The sequence below is a fragment of the Fonticula alba genome, assembly GCF_000388065.1.
Source record: "Fonticula alba strain ATCC 38817 unplaced genomic scaffold supercont2.6, whole genome shotgun sequence".
NCBI lineage: Eukaryota > Rotosphaerida > Fonticulaceae > Fonticula > Fonticula alba.
The window spans coordinates 337,730-354,199 of record NW_009242976.1 but is presented as its reverse complement, the minus strand read 5'-3'; the positions used below and the strand labels follow the sequence as shown (position 1 = coordinate 354,199).

Sequence of the window (16,470 nt, the reverse complement as noted above, 5' to 3'; positions counted from 1 at the left end):
CAGCAGCAGCAGCAGCAGCAGCAGCAGCAACAGCAGTACACGCCAAGGGCAAAGGGTACCCGTCAGACACCCGGTCAAAGCAAACCATCGCCAGCGGGAGCCCCTCCAAGGACAATCATCGCAGCAATATCATGACGCGATCTCAACAGCAAGGAACGTACATGAGGGAAGATCAACGCGCCAACTGCCACAACACCGATGATAGCCATCATTCTCCGCTTGTATGGGGCCTGAGTTGGCTCCAGCAGGTGCTTCGGCGGCAGTGGCATGTAGGAGGACATGTTCCGAGGGAAGGGAGGGCGAGAGCGACAACGGGAGGGAGGGAGAGGGAGGAAAAGACGTCCACAAAAGTAGGCGTCCAAGTGCAGGCGCGAGAGAGACAGAGGACAGGGGAGGAGAGGGATGCAGCCGGGGGGGGGGGGGGGGGGGGGGGGGGGGGGGGGGGGCGGACAGAGGGGGAAAGGCGCTGGATGGGTCCCCCCTTGCCTGGCATGCTACCGAGATTGCTGCCTCTTCTTTCCTTCCCCCTCCGCTGCCCCGGGCCCCCCAGGCGTGTCCCCTTGCCGGCCGTCAGCGCTCAGCCGGGGCCGGCGCGCGCGATGCCTTCCCCCACACTCTGGGCGATCGGCCAGCACGAGGTCCGGTGTCAGCTACGGAAGTCTGCAAATGGAGAACGCCGATATGCCAATGCATCAGTCACCGCCCGCACATTTTCCGGCCGCCTAGGTGGCGCCCGGCAGGCTCGGCTGCCCCGACTCAGATCTCCCCCCTCCGCCCGCCCGCCCGCCCGCCCGCCCGCCCCGCTGCTTCGCGTCTCTCCCTCGCCCCGCTCCCCCTCGCGGCTGTGCCTTCCTCCCTCTCTGCCCTGCCCTCTCCTCCCTCTCTGCCCTGCCCTCTACTCCCTCTCTGCCCTGCCCTCTCCTGCCGATCGGCCCCTGCCGCGGAAGCCTCTTCCAGCCCAATGGCCGATCATCCCCCGGGGTCCTCGTTGGCGCGCGATCGCGAGCGTCTCGCCCTGGGCGTGTCGGAATGGCGGGCGCTTTTGCTTGAGCGTCGCCGGCGCCTGCTGCACTACTATGCCCAGCTGTGCCGGGCCGGATTGGAAGAGGTAGACACGCTGCCGGGCGCGCACGCCTCGCCGGACACCCTTGCCTGGGCCCTTCCGTCATCGGTGGGGAATGGCCCCATGTTGATGACGAGCCCGGGCCCGGCTGCCAGCTTCGGCACTTCGTCCGACGTGACGCAGCCCGTCCCCCCCGGGCACAATGACACACAGCCGGACCGGCCGCGCGACCGCCTGGCCCATGGCCGGTCGATTCCCGCGGCCGAGCGGTCGCCCATCCCGTCGGCGGCCATGGCCCCGCTGGATGTCGGCCGGCCCCTCCAGGCCGGGCCCCTGCCCAATCCCCCGCCCGAGTCCCTGACCCCCGCACTCGACACCCTGCCCGACAGCTGGTCGTCCGAGGGTGCCAGCGTGTCCGGCACTCAGACTCTGGTGGTGGCGGCGGCGGCGACCACATCCCCCCACTCGCTGGACGATGTGCCTCTCTTTGCCGAGTCGGTGGCCGGCAATCCGATGCACACGCTGCCCCCTGCCGGGGGCCCGCCGGCATGGCAATGCACCTGGCCATCCGACCGGGCGACAGGCTTCACCCCGGGGCGCTGCTCCTCCTGTACCGACTCGACCATAACCCCATTGCTACTGGCAGCGGCCGCGGTGGCGGTCTACGGCGTGACCACGGGGCCGGGCGTCCGAGCGGAGGCACGCGTGCATGCGGCGCTCGGTCCTCGTGCCCGGCGGCGGTGGGCCTTTTGCCCGGCCGGCATGGCCGGGATTTTGGTCCCTGACAGCGCGAGGGCCCCGGCCTCCGGGCCGCCGGCCACCTGCCCTCACTTGGCTGCCTTCATTCCCCTGGAGGGGATCGGTGCCGACACGTCTCCCAGCATGTGCGCACCGGCATCAGTCGTCCTGCCCTGCCATCTTGAAGGGGGTTTGCCTGACCGATTTTCCTTCATCCTCCTTTCTTTGCGCTCCTCCCTGCTCCTGCCTCTTCCAGAGCCACCCTGGCTCTGGGGTGTGTTGTGCATGGGTCGGGCCCCGGCCGGGTCCTGGCGCTGGTTGCACACATGTGTCCCGGGACTCGGATGGTCGATGTCGAGCTGCTTCCCCTGGGCCCGGGGCCGCTGGAGGCGTCGGCCCTTCCGCCCGGAGCCGAGGTGCCCGCACGGTGCACGGCACTCGGGCTGCCTGATGGGGGGCTCTGTGTGGTTTTCTCCCAGCCCGGGCGCGCAGGCAGCCGGGCGATCTTCATCCCGGTCTCGGAGCTCCTGGCTGGCGGTCGCATGCGGAACTCCCTGCTGGACATCCCGCCGCCGGCCGACGGGCCAGTGGCCATGCCGCGCCTTTTGCCCATCTCTCCGGGACCGGAGGAAGTCCTCCTGGACCCGGGCCATGGGCATCTGTTGCTGCTTTCGAGGGACGGCACCCGGCAGCTTCCCGTCGGTCCCGGCATCGGGCCTCTGCTGGGCGCCTGGTGCCAGCGAGCTGGCCCTGGCGGCCGGCGGTGTCTGTGGCTCGCTTCCGGGAGTACCGCCACAGGCATCGGGCTCTGGGTCCTGCCTGTGGTTGGTGAGACCCCCGTGATATGTCACATTCCACTCAAGTGCGCGCGTCTCCCCCTTTCGCCCTCTCTCTCTCTCTCTCTCTCTCTCTCTCTCTCTCTCTCTTTCTCTCTCTCTTTCTCTCCCTACCCCTTGATGGCGCCTGCCCTTCTCACAGCGATGTCGCACGTCCTCAGGATCGACCCGGGGGTTGTGCCGTCTGGCGCCCGGCTGATCCTTCCACAGCCCGGGAGCCTGGTCAGCAACAGCCATCTTTTGCTCGGCTGGTACACGGACCCCAGCCTGCCTGGGGAGCGGCCTGCTGGCGGGCGGTTTGGTGTGGCTCGCGTGCGCGTCCCCCCGAGCGGGTGCCTGGAGGCACGGCTTCCGGGCCCTGGAGGGATGCCCTCGGTCCATGGGGCCCAGGCTCATGCCCAGTCGGTGTGTGCCCTGGCTTTCGGGGATGGTGGTCGGCCATCCGGCGACCATCTGTCACTGCTTCCTCTGCCAGGGCCGGCGGCGGGCTCGACGGCCCTGCTGCTGTTAGATACCGGTAATTCGGCTGGGCTTGTGTTTGCAACCATCGATGGTGCCCCGAGCCCGTGGCGTACAACAGCGTGAGCCCGCGTATCAGCATGGGCACCAAATACACGGCCCACCTCCCGCCCGACCTCGTGCCGCCTTGTGCCCCACTCAGAAGCCCCTTTGACGGGAATGCGCCACTGCATATGCGTGCGTGCGTACGTGCGTGCGTGCGTGCGTGCGTGCGTGTGTGCGTGCGTGCGTGTGTGTGCGCGTGCAGGAGGCGTACCACGAGCAGGCGCGCCCGTTCTCCGGCCCGGTATGGCGCTGGGGCCCAGGTAGTAGCCCCGGCCGGCGCGGAGGACGCTGTCCATTGGCATGTCCGGCGAGGAGCGCGCCATGCCCCGGATAACGTGAGTGGTCAGGCGGCGGGCGTGGGAGCGGCTGTTTGCCAGAGCGCATCGGCCCCTCGCAAAGGACCCAGGCCAGGGGCCGGGGGAAGCGGAAATGGCGTGCCCGGCGGTGTGTCGGCGCCGCGCGGGGCGTCTTACACTGCGAGTTGTGCCGGCCCTTCCGCGCGGCCCTTCCGCGCGGCCCTTCCGCGCGGCGGGGCGAGGTCATGCTCCTCGGGTCGATTGTTGTGCCAGGCCTGGCTCTGGGCGCGGATGCGCGGGTTGGTGCGTTCGTTCGGACCCTCCTCACGGGCGGGGCTGCGCTGGAGATTGTTTACTTTGGCCCCCCCCCCCCCGCCCCCCCCTGCGGGACTCGGTCCAGCGTACAGCCGTGCGGCGCGGGGCAGGGTTGGCCCACCAGGCAAGTCGGGGTGCCCTGGGAGGGGGGGGTTGAGAGATTGGTGCCCTTTTCTGGGGGGGGGGGGGGGGGCCCGGGTGGTTTGGGTTTGGTATTGTTGGCCGTGTGGCGGCCCCGGGGCGGGGGAGGGCCCCCGGCCCCGACCGCCCCGTTTTTGGCCCCCCCCCCCCCCCATCCACACTCCCCCGGAGAAGGGCAGGCGAGCGAATCGGAGGTTCGACGCAGAGGGGCAGCAGGGGCCCCAAATTTGGGCCGCCGCCGCCGCGGGCTGGCCCGGGCGCCCTTCGGTGCCCGGCGGACCGGGGTTCTGGGTCCTTTGTTCCGAGCATGCACGCATGCGCTCGCTCGGCCGGGGTATGTCAACGCCCGTCCTTGCGCCTCTCCAGCGGCCAGGATAGGGGGCGGATTATTCCGCCTCTCGTACATGACTGGGCTCTCGGCCCATCCCATGTGCGCGGCCCCGTCACACTTGCCCCCGGTGCGCATATGAGCGCCGATCGTCAGGGACGCCAGAGTGGGGGGGGGGGGGGGGGCCTCCGCCGTCGACGCTCGGTGTCGACCTGGGCGCACCGGCGTTCACGCGCGCGTGCTTCTCCCTCCCTCTCGCTCGCTCGCTCGCTCGATGCCCCCCCCGGCCCAGGGAAGGGGGGCGGCAGAAAAATGGGCGTATTTTTCCTGCCCGCGGCTCGTGGGGACCCGCGAGGCACCCCGACATTCCGGCCGCCGGGAAGAATCGGCTGTTCTTTCCCGGCGCGCCTGGCCCAGCCGGTGCCCCCCCCCCCCCCCTCCGCTCCCCCAGACCGGGGGGCTGAGGAGGGCGGGTGGGTGTCTGTCCAGATGTGTCCCAGGCCCCGGCGGGCGTTTGTTCGCCCGGGGGCCTCTCTCTCTCTCTCTCTCCCCCTCGAGGGAGCCATCTCCGACTCGTGCCACGGGGCCCACGCGTCCATGGGCCGGACATTCTACGCATGCGCGTGGACCATTCTTTCGTCGCGGCAACATGTCCGTTCGCGTGCACGCCCGTCTCCCGCCCCCCTGGTCCGCCCTAACCCACAGCCCGTTCCGCCCGGTGAGCTGGGGGCCGGGGCGGCCCGGCGCGGGTGGGGGGACGAAGGGCCCGCATCCCTCGCGCGGTACGCCGTCCGCGCGAAAAGGGGGCGGCGTGCGGCAGCACTTCGGCCCCCGGCGATACCGATGGGACGGCCCCTGCGCGGTGCGGTGCGGCGCGGTGCGTGCTCATGGTGCCCTGTCTGTGCTTCCGTGTGTCCGCACCTTTTGGCCCTCCCATTCTCCGGAGGCGACATCTCCAGCCCCCCTCTTTTTGGGAACCCACTGTGTTCCATGCCGTGTCGCCTCGGGTTCGCCTGGAGCGTGTCATCCAGGGAGAGGGTTTGGTGCGCTCCCTCCCTTTGTCTCTCGCCTTCTCTCGGCTGCTAGCGTTGGGTGGCCACCTCGGGGCCGGCCACCGCCCGGCGGCGGGGGGGGGCGGGGGCCAGCCGGCGGCGGGTCAAATGTTGGGGCGCCGGGCGGTGGTGGGCGTTGTTTGCCGGCGCGCATGCGCCGCCCGAGTTTCGCGTGGGTCTGCCTGCGTACATGTACATGTGTGGGCGTGGGCGCGTGTCGGGGTCGTCCCTTGTTTCTCCTGTTTGTCGAGATCAGTTGGCAATCGCCGGTGCCCGGGGGGAGAACGGCCCACAAGTATCGGGCGAGGGCCCCCACGAAGTGACCCCCCCCCCCCTGGTCCGGCTGGGGACCCGCTCGAGCCGGAGCCGGAGCCGGTCCCGGGAGACAACACCTCCGCGAGGGGGTGCGCGCGGGGTGTCCATTTTTTGCGAACTATTTTCCCGAGATCCCCCCCCGCCACCGTGCCTGCCTCTCCCCCCCCCCCCTCTTCGGGCCGTCCGTAAACGTGGGTGGCCCCCGTCTCCGAGGGTGGCGGCACACCGGCTCGACGCCGGCATTAACGTCCCGGCCCGGCTGCGTGCACGCCACGGGCGCCTTCGTGCCGGCCTTTCATGGCCTCATCTTTGTCACCCCCCCCCGGGGGGGGGGGGGGGAGGTGGGCCGAGAGGACCCGGGGGCAGAGCATCGCTGCGCCCACCTGGGCAGCGGGACAGGCGTCACCCTGTCCGAAGACAGGATCTCACTTTGGCCGCACGTCGGGACTTTGCCCGGCCCCGTTGTCGGGTTATTGTTCCCTGGTCTATCGCTGCACGGGAGGGCCCGCTCTCGGCCTCTGTGGCCCGGTGCGGGTGGGGGCGACGGCGACGGGGAGAGGGGGCGGGGGCCGTATTCCGGCTTGCATGCATGCGCGCAGGTGCACCCTGCGCCGTGCCAGATCGCAAGCTCCCTGACGGCGGGGGCTCGCGGCGCGTCGGCGCCCTCCCCGCCGAGGGGGCTCTGCCGCTGGTCCAGCGGGAAAATTCCAACGGACCGTGCTCCAGCCTTGCTTCCCCACTAGCCACCCGGGTCTCAGGTGCCGGGAGGTCCTGCCTCGCCCGAAGGGCCGATCAGTCGGCTACTTAAGGGACGCCCTTCGGTTCGGGGCGCCAGGCGTCCTGTGAAGCAGCAGAACGAGAGATCATCCCCCCCCCCTCCTCCCTCTCCTTCCTCCTTTGATGAGCCCCTCCCCCTTGCCTCCCGTTGTCTGAGAGCCCCTTCCCCCCCCATCGCTACAATGACCCAGGCCACCATGTCGGCCTCCGATGTCCAGATTGAACCCCACTAGTGCGTGCTCCCAGCGCCTCTTCTCTCCCGCTCGCTGGCCTCTTGCTCCTTCGATTGTCCTTCGACCGGCCTTCCGTCCGCTAACATCGCCTTGTTGCACTACTCTCTCCCCCTCCCCCCCCTCCCCCTCGCCGCCCCTTCCTCCCCCTACCCGCCACCCAGTGCCATGCTCGATGCCGACACTTCCTTCACCCATGGCGCCGGGCAGCCCCTCACCACCAACCCCCACATCCTGGGATACGTGCAGGAGCAGGTGGCTCTGACCCGGCCGGCCAGCGTCTACTGGCTGGACGGCACGCGCGTCGAGCGGGATGCCCTCACCCAGCGGGCCGTGTCCGATGGGGTCCTCATCCCCCTGAATCAGACCCTGCGCCCCGGGTGCTACCTACACCGGAGCAACCCCAATGATGTGGCCCGGTCCGAGCACCTGACCTTCATCTGCTCGGAGGACCCGCGCGACTGCGGCCCCACCAGCCAGTGGCTGCACCCGAGCGAGGCCTACACCCGCATGAATGCCCTCTTCGAGGGATCCATGCAGGGCAAGACCATGTATGTCATCCCGTATGTGATGGGCCCGCTGAACTCCCCCTTCAGCATGGTCGGCCTGCAGGTGACCGACTCCATCTATGTGGCCCTCAACATGCTGATCATGACCCGTGCCGGGAAGGTGGCCCTGGACCAGCTGGGCCCCACCTCGGAGGACTTCTGCCGCGGGCTGCATGCCGTGGCCGAGTGCGACCCGGACCGGCGCTTTGTCATGCACTTCCCCAAGGACAATGTCATCCTGTCCTACGGGTCCGGGTATGGTGGCAATGCCCTTCTCGGGAAGAAGTGCCTGGCTCTGCGCATGGCCAGCCATGCGGGCTGGCGCGATGGCTGGATGGCCGAGCATATGCTCATCCTCGGGGCCGAGTCGCCGGATGGCCGGGTGTCGCATGTGGCCGCGGCCTTCCCCTCGGCCTGTGGCAAGACCAACTTCGCCATGCTCCAGCCGCCGGCCTCCTTCGGCGGGTGGAAGATCACCACCGTGGGCGATGACATTGCCTGGCTCCGGCCCAACCCGGCCGATGGGCGCCTGTATGCCGTCAACCCGGAGGCCGGGTACTTTGGCGTGGCCCCCGGTACTTCGGCCGCGTCCAACCCCCACGCCTTTGCCATGGTGGCCTCGCACACCATCTTCACCAATGTGGCCATGACCCCCGAGGGGGATGTCTGGTGGGAGGGCATGACCGAGCAGGCGCCCGACCAGCTGATCGACTGGCTGGGCCAGCCGTGGAACCGGGCCACGGCCACCACCCCGGCCGCCCATCCGAACAGCCGCTTCACCGTGTCCATGTGGCGCAACCCGACGGCCAGCCCGATGGCCGACTCGCCGACCGGCGTGCCGATCGACGCCCTGGTGTTTGGTGGCCGGCGTGCGGACACCGTGCCGCTGGTGCTGCAGGCCTTCGACTGGTCCCACGGGGCCATGCTCGGTGCCACCCTCGGGTCCGAGACCACGGCCGCCAGCACCGGGCAGACGGGCATCCTCCGCCGCGACCCGATGGCCATGCGGCCCTTCCTCGGGTACCATCTGGCCGCCTACTGGTCGCATTGGCTGGCCATGCGCGGCCGGCTGACCAACCCGCCGGCCGTGTTCCTGGTGAACTGGTTCCGCCGGGCGGCCCGCGATCCGGCGGCCCCCGGCTACCTGGACGCCGCGCGCGCCGGGCGCTTCATCTGGCCCGGCTTCGGGGACAACATGCGTGTGCTGGAGTGGATTGTGGCCCGCACTCGTGGGGAGACCGGCGCGGCCGAGTCCCTCGTCGGCTACGTGCCCCGGGCGGGGGATATCAATCTCGCCGGTCTGCCCGGGGCCGCGGATGCCGCGGATGCCGAGCGCATTCTCAATGCCGCGTCGCACATTTGCCTGGACGACTGGCTGGCCGAGACCCGGGCCATGCGTGCCTATTTCGATGAGATCGATGCCCACCGCAGCTGCCCGGCCCTGGGCGAGACTGAGCCCCAGCCCGAGCTGCATCTCGTGCCTGCCACCTTCCGGCTGACGGTCGACCTGCTGGAGAGCAAGATCCAGGCATGCCGCCCGGGTGCTGCTGACGGGCCTGCCGCCGCCACGCCCGGCCCGCGCCCGGTGCCATCCGCCGTCAAGGCGGCCAAGCTGGCCGATCTGGCCGCCACCTCCGGCGCCACCTCCCCCAAGGCCACCTCCTTCTTTTGAGCGAGAGAGCCAGCGAGAGACAGAGCGAGCGAGCGAAAGCCCAGCAAATCAGCGAGCAAGGGGATGCCACTGACTGAGCCACACACCCGGTGCTCTTTCCTCACCTGCCCTTCCCTTTGCCACCCTGGTGTGCATGCCCTGCTTCTCCCGTGTGATGTGCCCCTGCCTCGGCTTTCCTGGCGAAGGGGCAGGCCGCCGGTCCTGGGCGAGGACATCTGGGGCGCGATTGCCTTTTTCTCTTCCTCCAAGCAGCCCCATCTCTCCTCCGCGCCCCTTCTTTCCCCCATGTTGCGATGCCGGCCTGGGAGTGTATTTCCTCCGGCGCGCCGCCTTTCCCCTTTCCCCCCCTGTCCCGCCTCTCTCTCCTCTCCACCCCCCCCCCTCCCCGCAGTGGCGGCAGGGTGTGCGTGTCGCACGTGTCATGCGTGTCACTTTTTCCCTGGCTGAGACCAAGAGAGGCAATGTGAAGGCCTGAAAGGGGAAAAAGGAGGGCCGTATGCCTCCTCCTCCTCCTCCTTCTCTTCCTCCTCTTCCCCCAAACATGTACCATATTCCTCCCTCCCCCCCCCCTCCTCCTCGAAATACACGCCCCACTTCACACATGGTGTCGCTTGATGGGGAAGACGAAGCGCGACACCGCTCCTTCGCCCGTGCGTTGGTGAGATGCGAGGCCAAACGGATTCCCCCCCGAGCACTGGGGGACTGCCCAGGAAACGTGTGTTGATCCTTTGTGGATGCGTGCTCTCGCCCCCTGGCCGGCGGAGGAGAGATGTCTACGGAGAAGGTGCTTTGTTGTGGACAGGGTGGCATTAAACAATGGGAGAGGATGGTGAGCTTTGAAAAGGAAGGTTGGCCGAGGGAACGAGGTAGGTGTGCAGGGCCCTCGGCCTTTTTGTCCTCCTCTACGCGGCCCTCCTGGGGAGGAGGGCCGCGTGCGGGCACACATGTCGGCATGCGGCCGGCGGCGGTGCATTTAGTAGTCAAACTGAAGGGTCTGCGCAGGGGCCATGTCGCCGATCGGGTCCAGGTCCACGGTGACCAGAAGCTCGCGCGGGTTCTTCGGATGCCGGCGGACGGAAATCTGCCCGTCGAGCGAGGCCACGCCCTCCGGCAGGACGATGTCCTGGGAGAAGGGCAGGAAGGTCTGGCGCCAGTGCGTGGTCGTGGCCTCGGGGCTGGTGGAGAAGGACACCTGCTGGGCACCGGCAGTGTCGCGGTACCAGAAATCAATGTCAAAGAAGCCGCACAGGCCGCGCAGGGGGGTGCCGGGGACCTTGGGCGTGAGGGAGAACCGGTGGGTAAACTCGATCTCATTGAGACCGATGGTACGAGCGTTCATGTCCTGGGTGGGGTTGTGACGGGATTCCATTGCGGGTGAGTGAAAGCCCCCAGGTCCAGGAGAAGGCCCGGGGAAGGGACGCGGGAGAGTACGCACAAAGATGACCACCTCATTGGTGGCGATGCAATCGGCCGGCAGAACCTGATCGCTAGGGAGGCTGGAGATACGCTTCCACATGGCGGGCATCTTGAAGCCTGGCGGTGGGGAATGGCCACGGGAGCACCCCGACAGCAACATTCACCGTGTCAGCGAAAGGCGAGCCAAGTGTCGGAAGGGGAGAGCCAACGGGGCGGACAGAAAGAGGGCCAATGCCCAAGGGGCATGTGCATGCACATACCATAGACATCGGACCAGAACTCCCGGCGGCCGGCCCAAACCGATGGGCCAGCGCCACAAAGGAAGATCCGAGCATGCGAGGGAAGGACTGGGCGCGTCGAATGCCAGTCAATACCAGAAGGTGGCCCCGCTATTCCCTCTTCACCGAGCAGCAGGGGGAGGACAAAGAGGGAAATCGGCAAAAAGAAAGGGGAGAAAATGGCAGAAGCACAAGCTGAGCGTACCATGGCCGTCATCAGCAAGCCAGCGGTCACGAGCGGCGATCACCGAGTCGAACATGGACTCGAAGAGCAGGAAGTAGCCCTGGGTGTAGCATGAGATGCCGATGTGATCAGTGAAGGCAGAGCAAACGGGGGTGGGGATGGGGAGAAGGGGCAAGGAGAGAGAGAGAGAGAGAGAGAGAGAGAGGGAAGGGCAAGACTGGCCCCCCGACCATGGGAGGTGCGCACCATCCACTCGGAGATAATGATATCCACCTTCTCAACTGGGAGGCTGATCTCCTCAACCTTGCCGCTGACCGGGGAGGATGGTTGGCATGTTAGAGGACACACAGGGCAAGAGTCCGGGTGTAGTTCCACAGGAAGAGGGGGGGGGGGGGCGCGCGCGGAGGGAAAGGGGGAACAACGCACAAGATGACGGTGATCTTGTCCTCGAAGCCGTTCTCCTTGATGTTGCTACGGGCGAAGGGAATCACACCGGACGAGGCATCGACCGCGTAGACGTGCTTGGCACCCGCGCGTGCGGCGAACATCGACAGGATACCGGTGCCGCAGCCGACATCGAGGACAATCTGGAGCGGGCAGGGGAAGTCAGTGCACGACCGGCCGGCCAGAGCATGAGCACGAGGAGGGAGGCCACGGGGGAGGTGACACGCCGGGACGCACCTTGTCGCGGATGAGGTGGGCATTGTCCTCAATGAAAGACCGATAGGACTCGGTGCGAACGGTGTCCTTTAAGTGGGGGGAGAATTATGCCGCGGGTATGTGTGCGCGTGTGCACATGAGTCAGAGACACTTGTTCGAAGGTGCCGGGCCAAAAGGGGACGGTATATGGGGCAAAGGCGCACCCGCAGCATCTCCTCATGGATCTCGTAGGTGCCATAGGAGTCGAAGTAGTCACGGTCCTGCTGGCCGAGGGCCAGCGGGGACAGCGTGTCGGCCAGCTGCTGCTGCTCCTGCTCGGACCCCGGGCCGGTCAGGGTGGCCGCGGCCAGGTCCTGCTTCTTCAGGGCCCGCTCGGCCATCTCCTTGTAGGAGGCCAGGCTGTCCAGGAGCTCCTGGTTCCGGCGCTCGGCCAGGGTCAGGCGCTCAAGCAACTCGGCCGGGCTGACCGAAGCGAGGATGGCATCTATGGATGTAGATTGGCCACCACGGGGGAGGCAGGTAGAGGAGGAGGGGGGGGGGGGGGGGGGGAGGGGCAGGTGAAGCGCATCTTTGTGTCAGCGAAAGCCCCGGGCCGTACTGGGAGGAAGCCATGCTCAGTGTGCGCACCCTGCTGAGAGGCAACCGCGCCGGCCTCCATGGCGTCGAAGTCCACCAGCTCGCTGAGGAACACCAGAAGCATGTCATCGGCCACCACCGGCAGAAGAAGGCTCTGGTCCTCGGTGTCGCGGACCGAAGCCACGGCGATCGGCGGCAGGTCCGACGACGGGGCGACCTGGTGCTTGCGCGCCAGGTTGGCCAGACGGAAGGCCGTGTAGAAGTCCAGGCCTGGCGAGGCGAGGGGGGAAAGAAAGGGAGGCAAGTGCGAGGGAGAGCGGCGAGGGTAAGGGCGGGGAAAAGCATCAGCATTCGATGGGAGAGCCGCCGGACACGGTGGCAGAAGCGCGCCAAAGGCTTTGCGCCGACGTACTGTGCTCCACGATCAGGCCCCGCAGATCGAAGCCGTGCTCGGTGGCCATGTGCTCGTTGGCGAGCTCAATATCGCTGAGGCGCGCCGGGCAGAAGAGGCAGGCCACCGCCATGGCGGAAAGCTCCTGCTCGTCGGCCTCCCAGTCGGACCAGTCCGAGGCCTCATCGCCAAGCTCCTCATCGCTGGGGCTGCCGGCGCCAGCGGAGGACGGGGCGCTGATCGGGGCATCGGCGCTCTCGAGATCCGGGCACTCGTCCTCGTTATCCGAGGGGAACTCGCGCGAGCCAAGCGTCGGGGTGGTGGCACCCTCCGGCTCGCGATGCGCGCTGTCGGTGGGGAGGACAGTCATGGTTTGTGTGTGCGAGTTGGGACGGAAGGGGAAGGAGGGGGGGGGCGAAAGAAGGTAGAGACTGGCAGGGAAGTGGAGGGGGGGGGGGGGAGAGGAGGCATATGCCCACCGCACAAGGTGCCAGTCCCCTCCGGCGGCTGGCTTTTCATCCGGGGTCCCCTGCTGCCGAGGGCGACGGAGGGGCCGCCGTCGGAAGGAGGCCCTCCTGGCGCCCGTCACCCCCCTCCCTTGCCGCGTGTCCTTGCCCGGCCGAGGGAGATCCCGATCCGAGCGATCTGCGCCTCCGGGGCAGATGCCGACGCTTGGGCATGCCGACGCGTGGTGCCCTGCATATGCCGACGGATGCGCCTTTTGCTCTGCCCGCCGGCGGAATGTCATTCGAGGCGGGTGAAAAGGCTCCCCCCTCGGGCGGCTGCCCCAGCGCGCGGGATCTGTCACCCTCCGTCTCCCCTCCCCTCCCCTCTCCCGCCCCGCCCCGCCCCCCCCCCTGTGGTATCTTCTCCCTCTGCATCCCGCGCGTCACCTTGCCTGTCCTTTTTCTTCCCTTCTTGCATCGGTGTGCCCGCATTCCCCCCCCCCTCCCCTCCCATCGGCCCGTGTTCACTCATCATGCCCCCCTCCCCCCGTTTTCCTCCTCCCCGCCCCGGTCTCAGCCTTGCAGCAAGTCCGGCCATAGAAGCGCTCGCACACGCACACACACACACACACACACGCGCACGCAAACACCCCACCGCACCATGCTCTCCCAGTTCATTTCTCGCGGAGGTACGAAGCCATGGTGGTTTTCTGCTCGCCCCTTCCTTGACTGCTCTCCATATCTCCTGCCCCTCCCGACCCCTTGCCCTTCTGCTCGCTCACTCCGCATTCACAGTGGTCGGCCTGCTCTCGCGCCCGGCCCAGCTGGCTTCTGCCGTCGCGGCTCCTCTCGGTGCGGCTGGCCCGATGATGGCCCAGCGCTTTGCCTCCAAGAAGGCCGGTGGTTCGTCTCGAAACGGCCGTGATTCGCCCGGTCAGCGTCTCGGTGTCAAGCGCTTTGGCGGTGCGTATATGTGAGCTTGCCTCTTTCCCCCCGGACTTCCCCGATGGGCTGCCTCTCTGCCTGGGCTTCGCGTGATGCCCTGGCTTGTGATGGGCATCTGTCCGTCTGTGTGGCTGTGGCCGCGCGTAAGTGCGCCCATCTACTCACATCCCCCTGCCGACATGTGTGTATGTCTGTCCCCCCCCCCCCCCCTGGTCTGTCTCTGCCCTCTCGCCAGGCGAGGAGGTGAAGGCCGGTAGCATCATTGTCCGCCAGCGCGGCACTCAGTTCATGCCCGGCGAGAATGTCCGTCACAACGCCGTCTCCTTGTCCCGCCTGTCCTTGACCATGACTGCAACTCGATTATTGACTGTCGTGCCGGGGTTTGTTTGTCTTTTTTTCTGCCCCCCCCCCCCTCCCCCCCGACATGCACACAGGTCGGCATGGGCCGCGATCATACCCTCTTTGCCCTGACCGAAGGCTGTGTCAAGTTCACCTGGAACGAGGATCGCAAGCGCTTTGCCGTCAACATCGGCCCGCTGCAGGCCCCGCGCGAGGTGCGCGTCTTCGCCCGGCCGGACCGCGCGCCCATGCGTGTCTACCCCAAGAGTGTGGCCCCTCAGTACGAGGAGGGTGCCAAGTACATTGTCTACGATCCGACCGATCAGCCCGCCGCCAATGCCTAAGGGACAGCGTCGTGTGTCATGGCTGCTCAGGGCCCCCCGAGGGAGCGCGAAGGGCCGAGAGCCGAAGACCCGGCACGGGCCTTGTGTTCGGCTTCTCCTCCTGCCCTGATGCTGATTGCGTTCGCATTCCGGCCCAGCCTTCCCCTTGCTCTTGCTTTTTCCCCTCTCCGTGGGTTGCCTTTGTGCGGCGCCTGGTTGCACGTGCGTTCGGGAAGCCAACTCTGTGGTGTCCCCACCTACACACACACACACACACACACACACACATTTCTCGCCGTCCGCCCGTCCGCTGCTCACCCCCACATGCATGTCTCGCTTCCTGCAGAGGATCCCCCCTCCAAACACTTCCCCACCTCAATAGACCTGAAAAATTCCTCTCCCTGTGGGCTGATCCTCGCCTGACACTGTCGCGCCCCCACCAGGGCGGATGTGTGCCTGTGGCTGGGGGGCTGCGTATGCGGGGAGATTGGCCACCGTGCCTGGTGGTCTTTTTTTGCTGCCGCGCCCCTGTGGAATAGGTGACAACGCGGCAGCCATCATGACGCGAAGCCCCCCCACCCCGGCACAAATGATGACGTGAGGGAGGAATCCCCCGCGAGGGTGAGGGGCAAAAGCCTGGCGGCACGGTGGGCAGTTGGAGGGAGGATATTTATAAGCCATTATTGGCGTGCGTCGATCAGAGTTGGCCCGCCTAGCTCAGTTGGCCAGAGCATGGGACTTTTAATCCCAGGGTCGTGGGTTCGAGCCCCACGGTGGGCGCACAATATTTTTTCCTTTTGTCCCTCGTTTGAATGCTGGGATCCTCCCCCCCCCCCCGCGTCCGCCTGTCCCTCGTTCCAGGGAGGGACAGAGAGAGAGAGAGAGAGGATGGTACATCTCACTCCACACCCAGAGCCCCTGTTCCCTGTTGCTTCGCCCCCCCCCCCCCCCCCCCCCATCCCGCTTGGAGCCATGTCAACGCCATTCTTGTCCGGCCGACGGCGCGAGCGGGGCAAGGGGGGGCCCACATGAGAGTGGCGCCTTCGCAGTCCCGAATGCAGGCGCTGTGTGTCCTTCTTCTCCGAGTGCATTTGCGACAAAAAAAGGACGAGGGGAACGCCTCTGGGCGTTTGTCTACACATTGAGGGAAGTCCATTGCGGCGGCACGCGGGATCGCAAGATGCCGTGGGCAACGCGGCCCCATTCAGATGCGGCTTTTACTTGCTTTTTTTTTGGCCCCCTTTCGAAACCGCAACTATGGCCCCGGGGCAGTGGGGGAAGGCTCTTCACTAGCGGCAGGGGCCGTGGCGGCCTCGGCCAGATGCATGGCTGCCGGGGCCAGGGCCGCCGTCAAGCGCGAGGTTTCGAAATCCGGCGGGATGGCCAAGACCATCGAGCGCCGGAATGGCCCGGCACTTGGCACCCCCCCGGGTGCGCCAAGACGGAGGGGAACCGCCACAGCACGCCCAACAGCTCGGGTGGGCTTGGCGTCTTTCGCTGGAGCTGGTGCGAATACAGGCACAGGTGCCGGCGCCGGCGCCGAACCCGTGGCGAGTGCCCCCAACAATAGGGAGTCCATCAGAGACCCGGTCAAGCGGGAGGCCGGGATGGACGCCGGCCGGGGGGACACCGGCCGAGATGCGCCTCCAGCCGTGGACACCGCACTCACCAGGGCCGCGGAGAGGGTGCTCGTTGAGGAGGCGAAGGAGGCCGGAGCCGGCACGGGTGGCGGCATTTCGCCAACCCGCCGGACCTTGGTCGCTGGACCGGCCCCGCGCCACTGGGGCTGGCGCAAGCGACGTGCCCGAAGGGGCTGGTCGGGGGAGGACAGCAAAAATTGCGGATGCGCGGTGACCTCCACTTCCAGCACGGCCGGCAGGGCCAGCAGCTGCCCGCCGGGAGCCAGAGGCCGCAGGGGTCGCATGCATGACCGACTCAGGATGGCCCTGCCGCCAGGCCCGGGCCCGGCACCGGGCCCGGGCCTGGGGTCGGTGCCAGATCCGGACCCGGGGTCGGCCCCGGCGCCGGATTCAGACC

General features: G+C 67.6%; 6 protein-coding genes and 1 non-coding gene across 7 annotated transcripts in view; 4 read left to right on the top strand and 3 right to left on the bottom strand.

Annotated features, from left to right (window-relative positions):
• H696_03755 (hypothetical protein) overlaps positions 1 to 416 on the bottom strand; it is a gene marked incomplete at its 3' end in the record, with an annotated part of 998 nt that extends 582 nt beyond the window's left edge. The window contains exon 1 of the mRNA XM_009497613.1: positions 162 to 416. Within this exon, the coding sequence (XP_009495888.1) occupies positions 162 to 281 (120 nt within the window). The 5' untranslated portion in view covers positions 282 to 416. The remainder of the gene's footprint in view (positions 1 to 161) is intronic.
• Positions 417 to 790: 374 nt separating this feature from the next.
• Positions 791 to 3,292, top strand: H696_03754 (hypothetical protein). Its single transcript, XM_009497612.1, has 3 exons — positions 791 to 1,947; positions 2,058 to 2,663; positions 2,799 to 3,292. The coding sequence occupies exons 1-3, from the start codon at positions 962 to 964 to the stop codon at positions 3,220 to 3,222; spliced, it is 2,016 nt and encodes a 671-aa protein (XP_009495887.1). The 5' UTR covers positions 791 to 961; the 3' UTR covers positions 3,223 to 3,292.
• A 3,133-nt stretch (positions 3,293 to 6,425) lies between these two features.
• On the top strand, positions 6,426 to 9,459 carry H696_03753 (phosphoenolpyruvate carboxykinase (GTP)). The gene is made up of 2 exons (XM_009497611.1): positions 6,426 to 6,657; positions 6,820 to 9,459. The coding sequence occupies exons 1-2, from the start codon at positions 6,608 to 6,610 to the stop codon at positions 8,873 to 8,875; spliced, it is 2,106 nt and encodes a 701-aa protein (XP_009495886.1). The 5' UTR covers positions 6,426 to 6,607; the 3' UTR covers positions 8,876 to 9,459.
• A 103-nt stretch (positions 9,460 to 9,562) lies between these two features.
• H696_03752 (hypothetical protein) lies at positions 9,563 to 12,833 on the bottom strand. The gene is made up of 10 exons (XM_009497610.1): positions 12,402 to 12,833; positions 12,041 to 12,259; positions 11,617 to 11,897; positions 11,435 to 11,500; positions 11,180 to 11,340; positions 11,000 to 11,063; positions 10,775 to 10,853; positions 10,552 to 10,638; positions 10,311 to 10,408; positions 9,563 to 10,217 (listed from the first exon to the last, which is right to left on the bottom strand). Exons 1-10 carry the CDS (start codon positions 12,748 to 12,750, stop codon positions 9,849 to 9,851), a joined length of 1,773 nt encoding a protein of 590 aa, XP_009495885.1. The 5' UTR covers positions 12,751 to 12,833; the 3' UTR covers positions 9,563 to 9,848.
• A 609-nt stretch (positions 12,834 to 13,442) lies between these two features.
• On the top strand, positions 13,443 to 14,829 carry H696_03751 (hypothetical protein). The gene is made up of 5 exons (XM_009497609.1): positions 13,443 to 13,515; positions 13,622 to 13,789; positions 14,007 to 14,074; positions 14,206 to 14,655; positions 14,780 to 14,829. Exons 1-4 carry the CDS (start codon positions 13,488 to 13,490, stop codon positions 14,452 to 14,454), a joined length of 513 nt encoding a protein of 170 aa, XP_009495884.1. The 5' UTR covers positions 13,443 to 13,487; the 3' UTR covers positions 14,455 to 14,655; positions 14,780 to 14,829.
• A 310-nt stretch (positions 14,830 to 15,139) lies between these two features.
• H696_03750 lies at positions 15,140 to 15,213 on the top strand. The gene has a single exon. It is a non-coding gene; the product is annotated as a tRNA-Lys (tRNA).
• Positions 15,214 to 15,688: 475 nt separating this feature from the next.
• H696_03749 (hypothetical protein) lies at positions 15,689 to 16,357 on the bottom strand (the record flags this gene model as incomplete). Its single annotated transcript, XM_009497608.1, has 1 exon — positions 15,689 to 16,357. The coding sequence occupies one exon, from the start codon at positions 16,355 to 16,357 to the stop codon at positions 15,689 to 15,691; it is 669 nt and encodes a 222-aa protein (XP_009495883.1).
• Between the last annotated feature and the right edge of the window lie 113 nt (positions 16,358 to 16,470).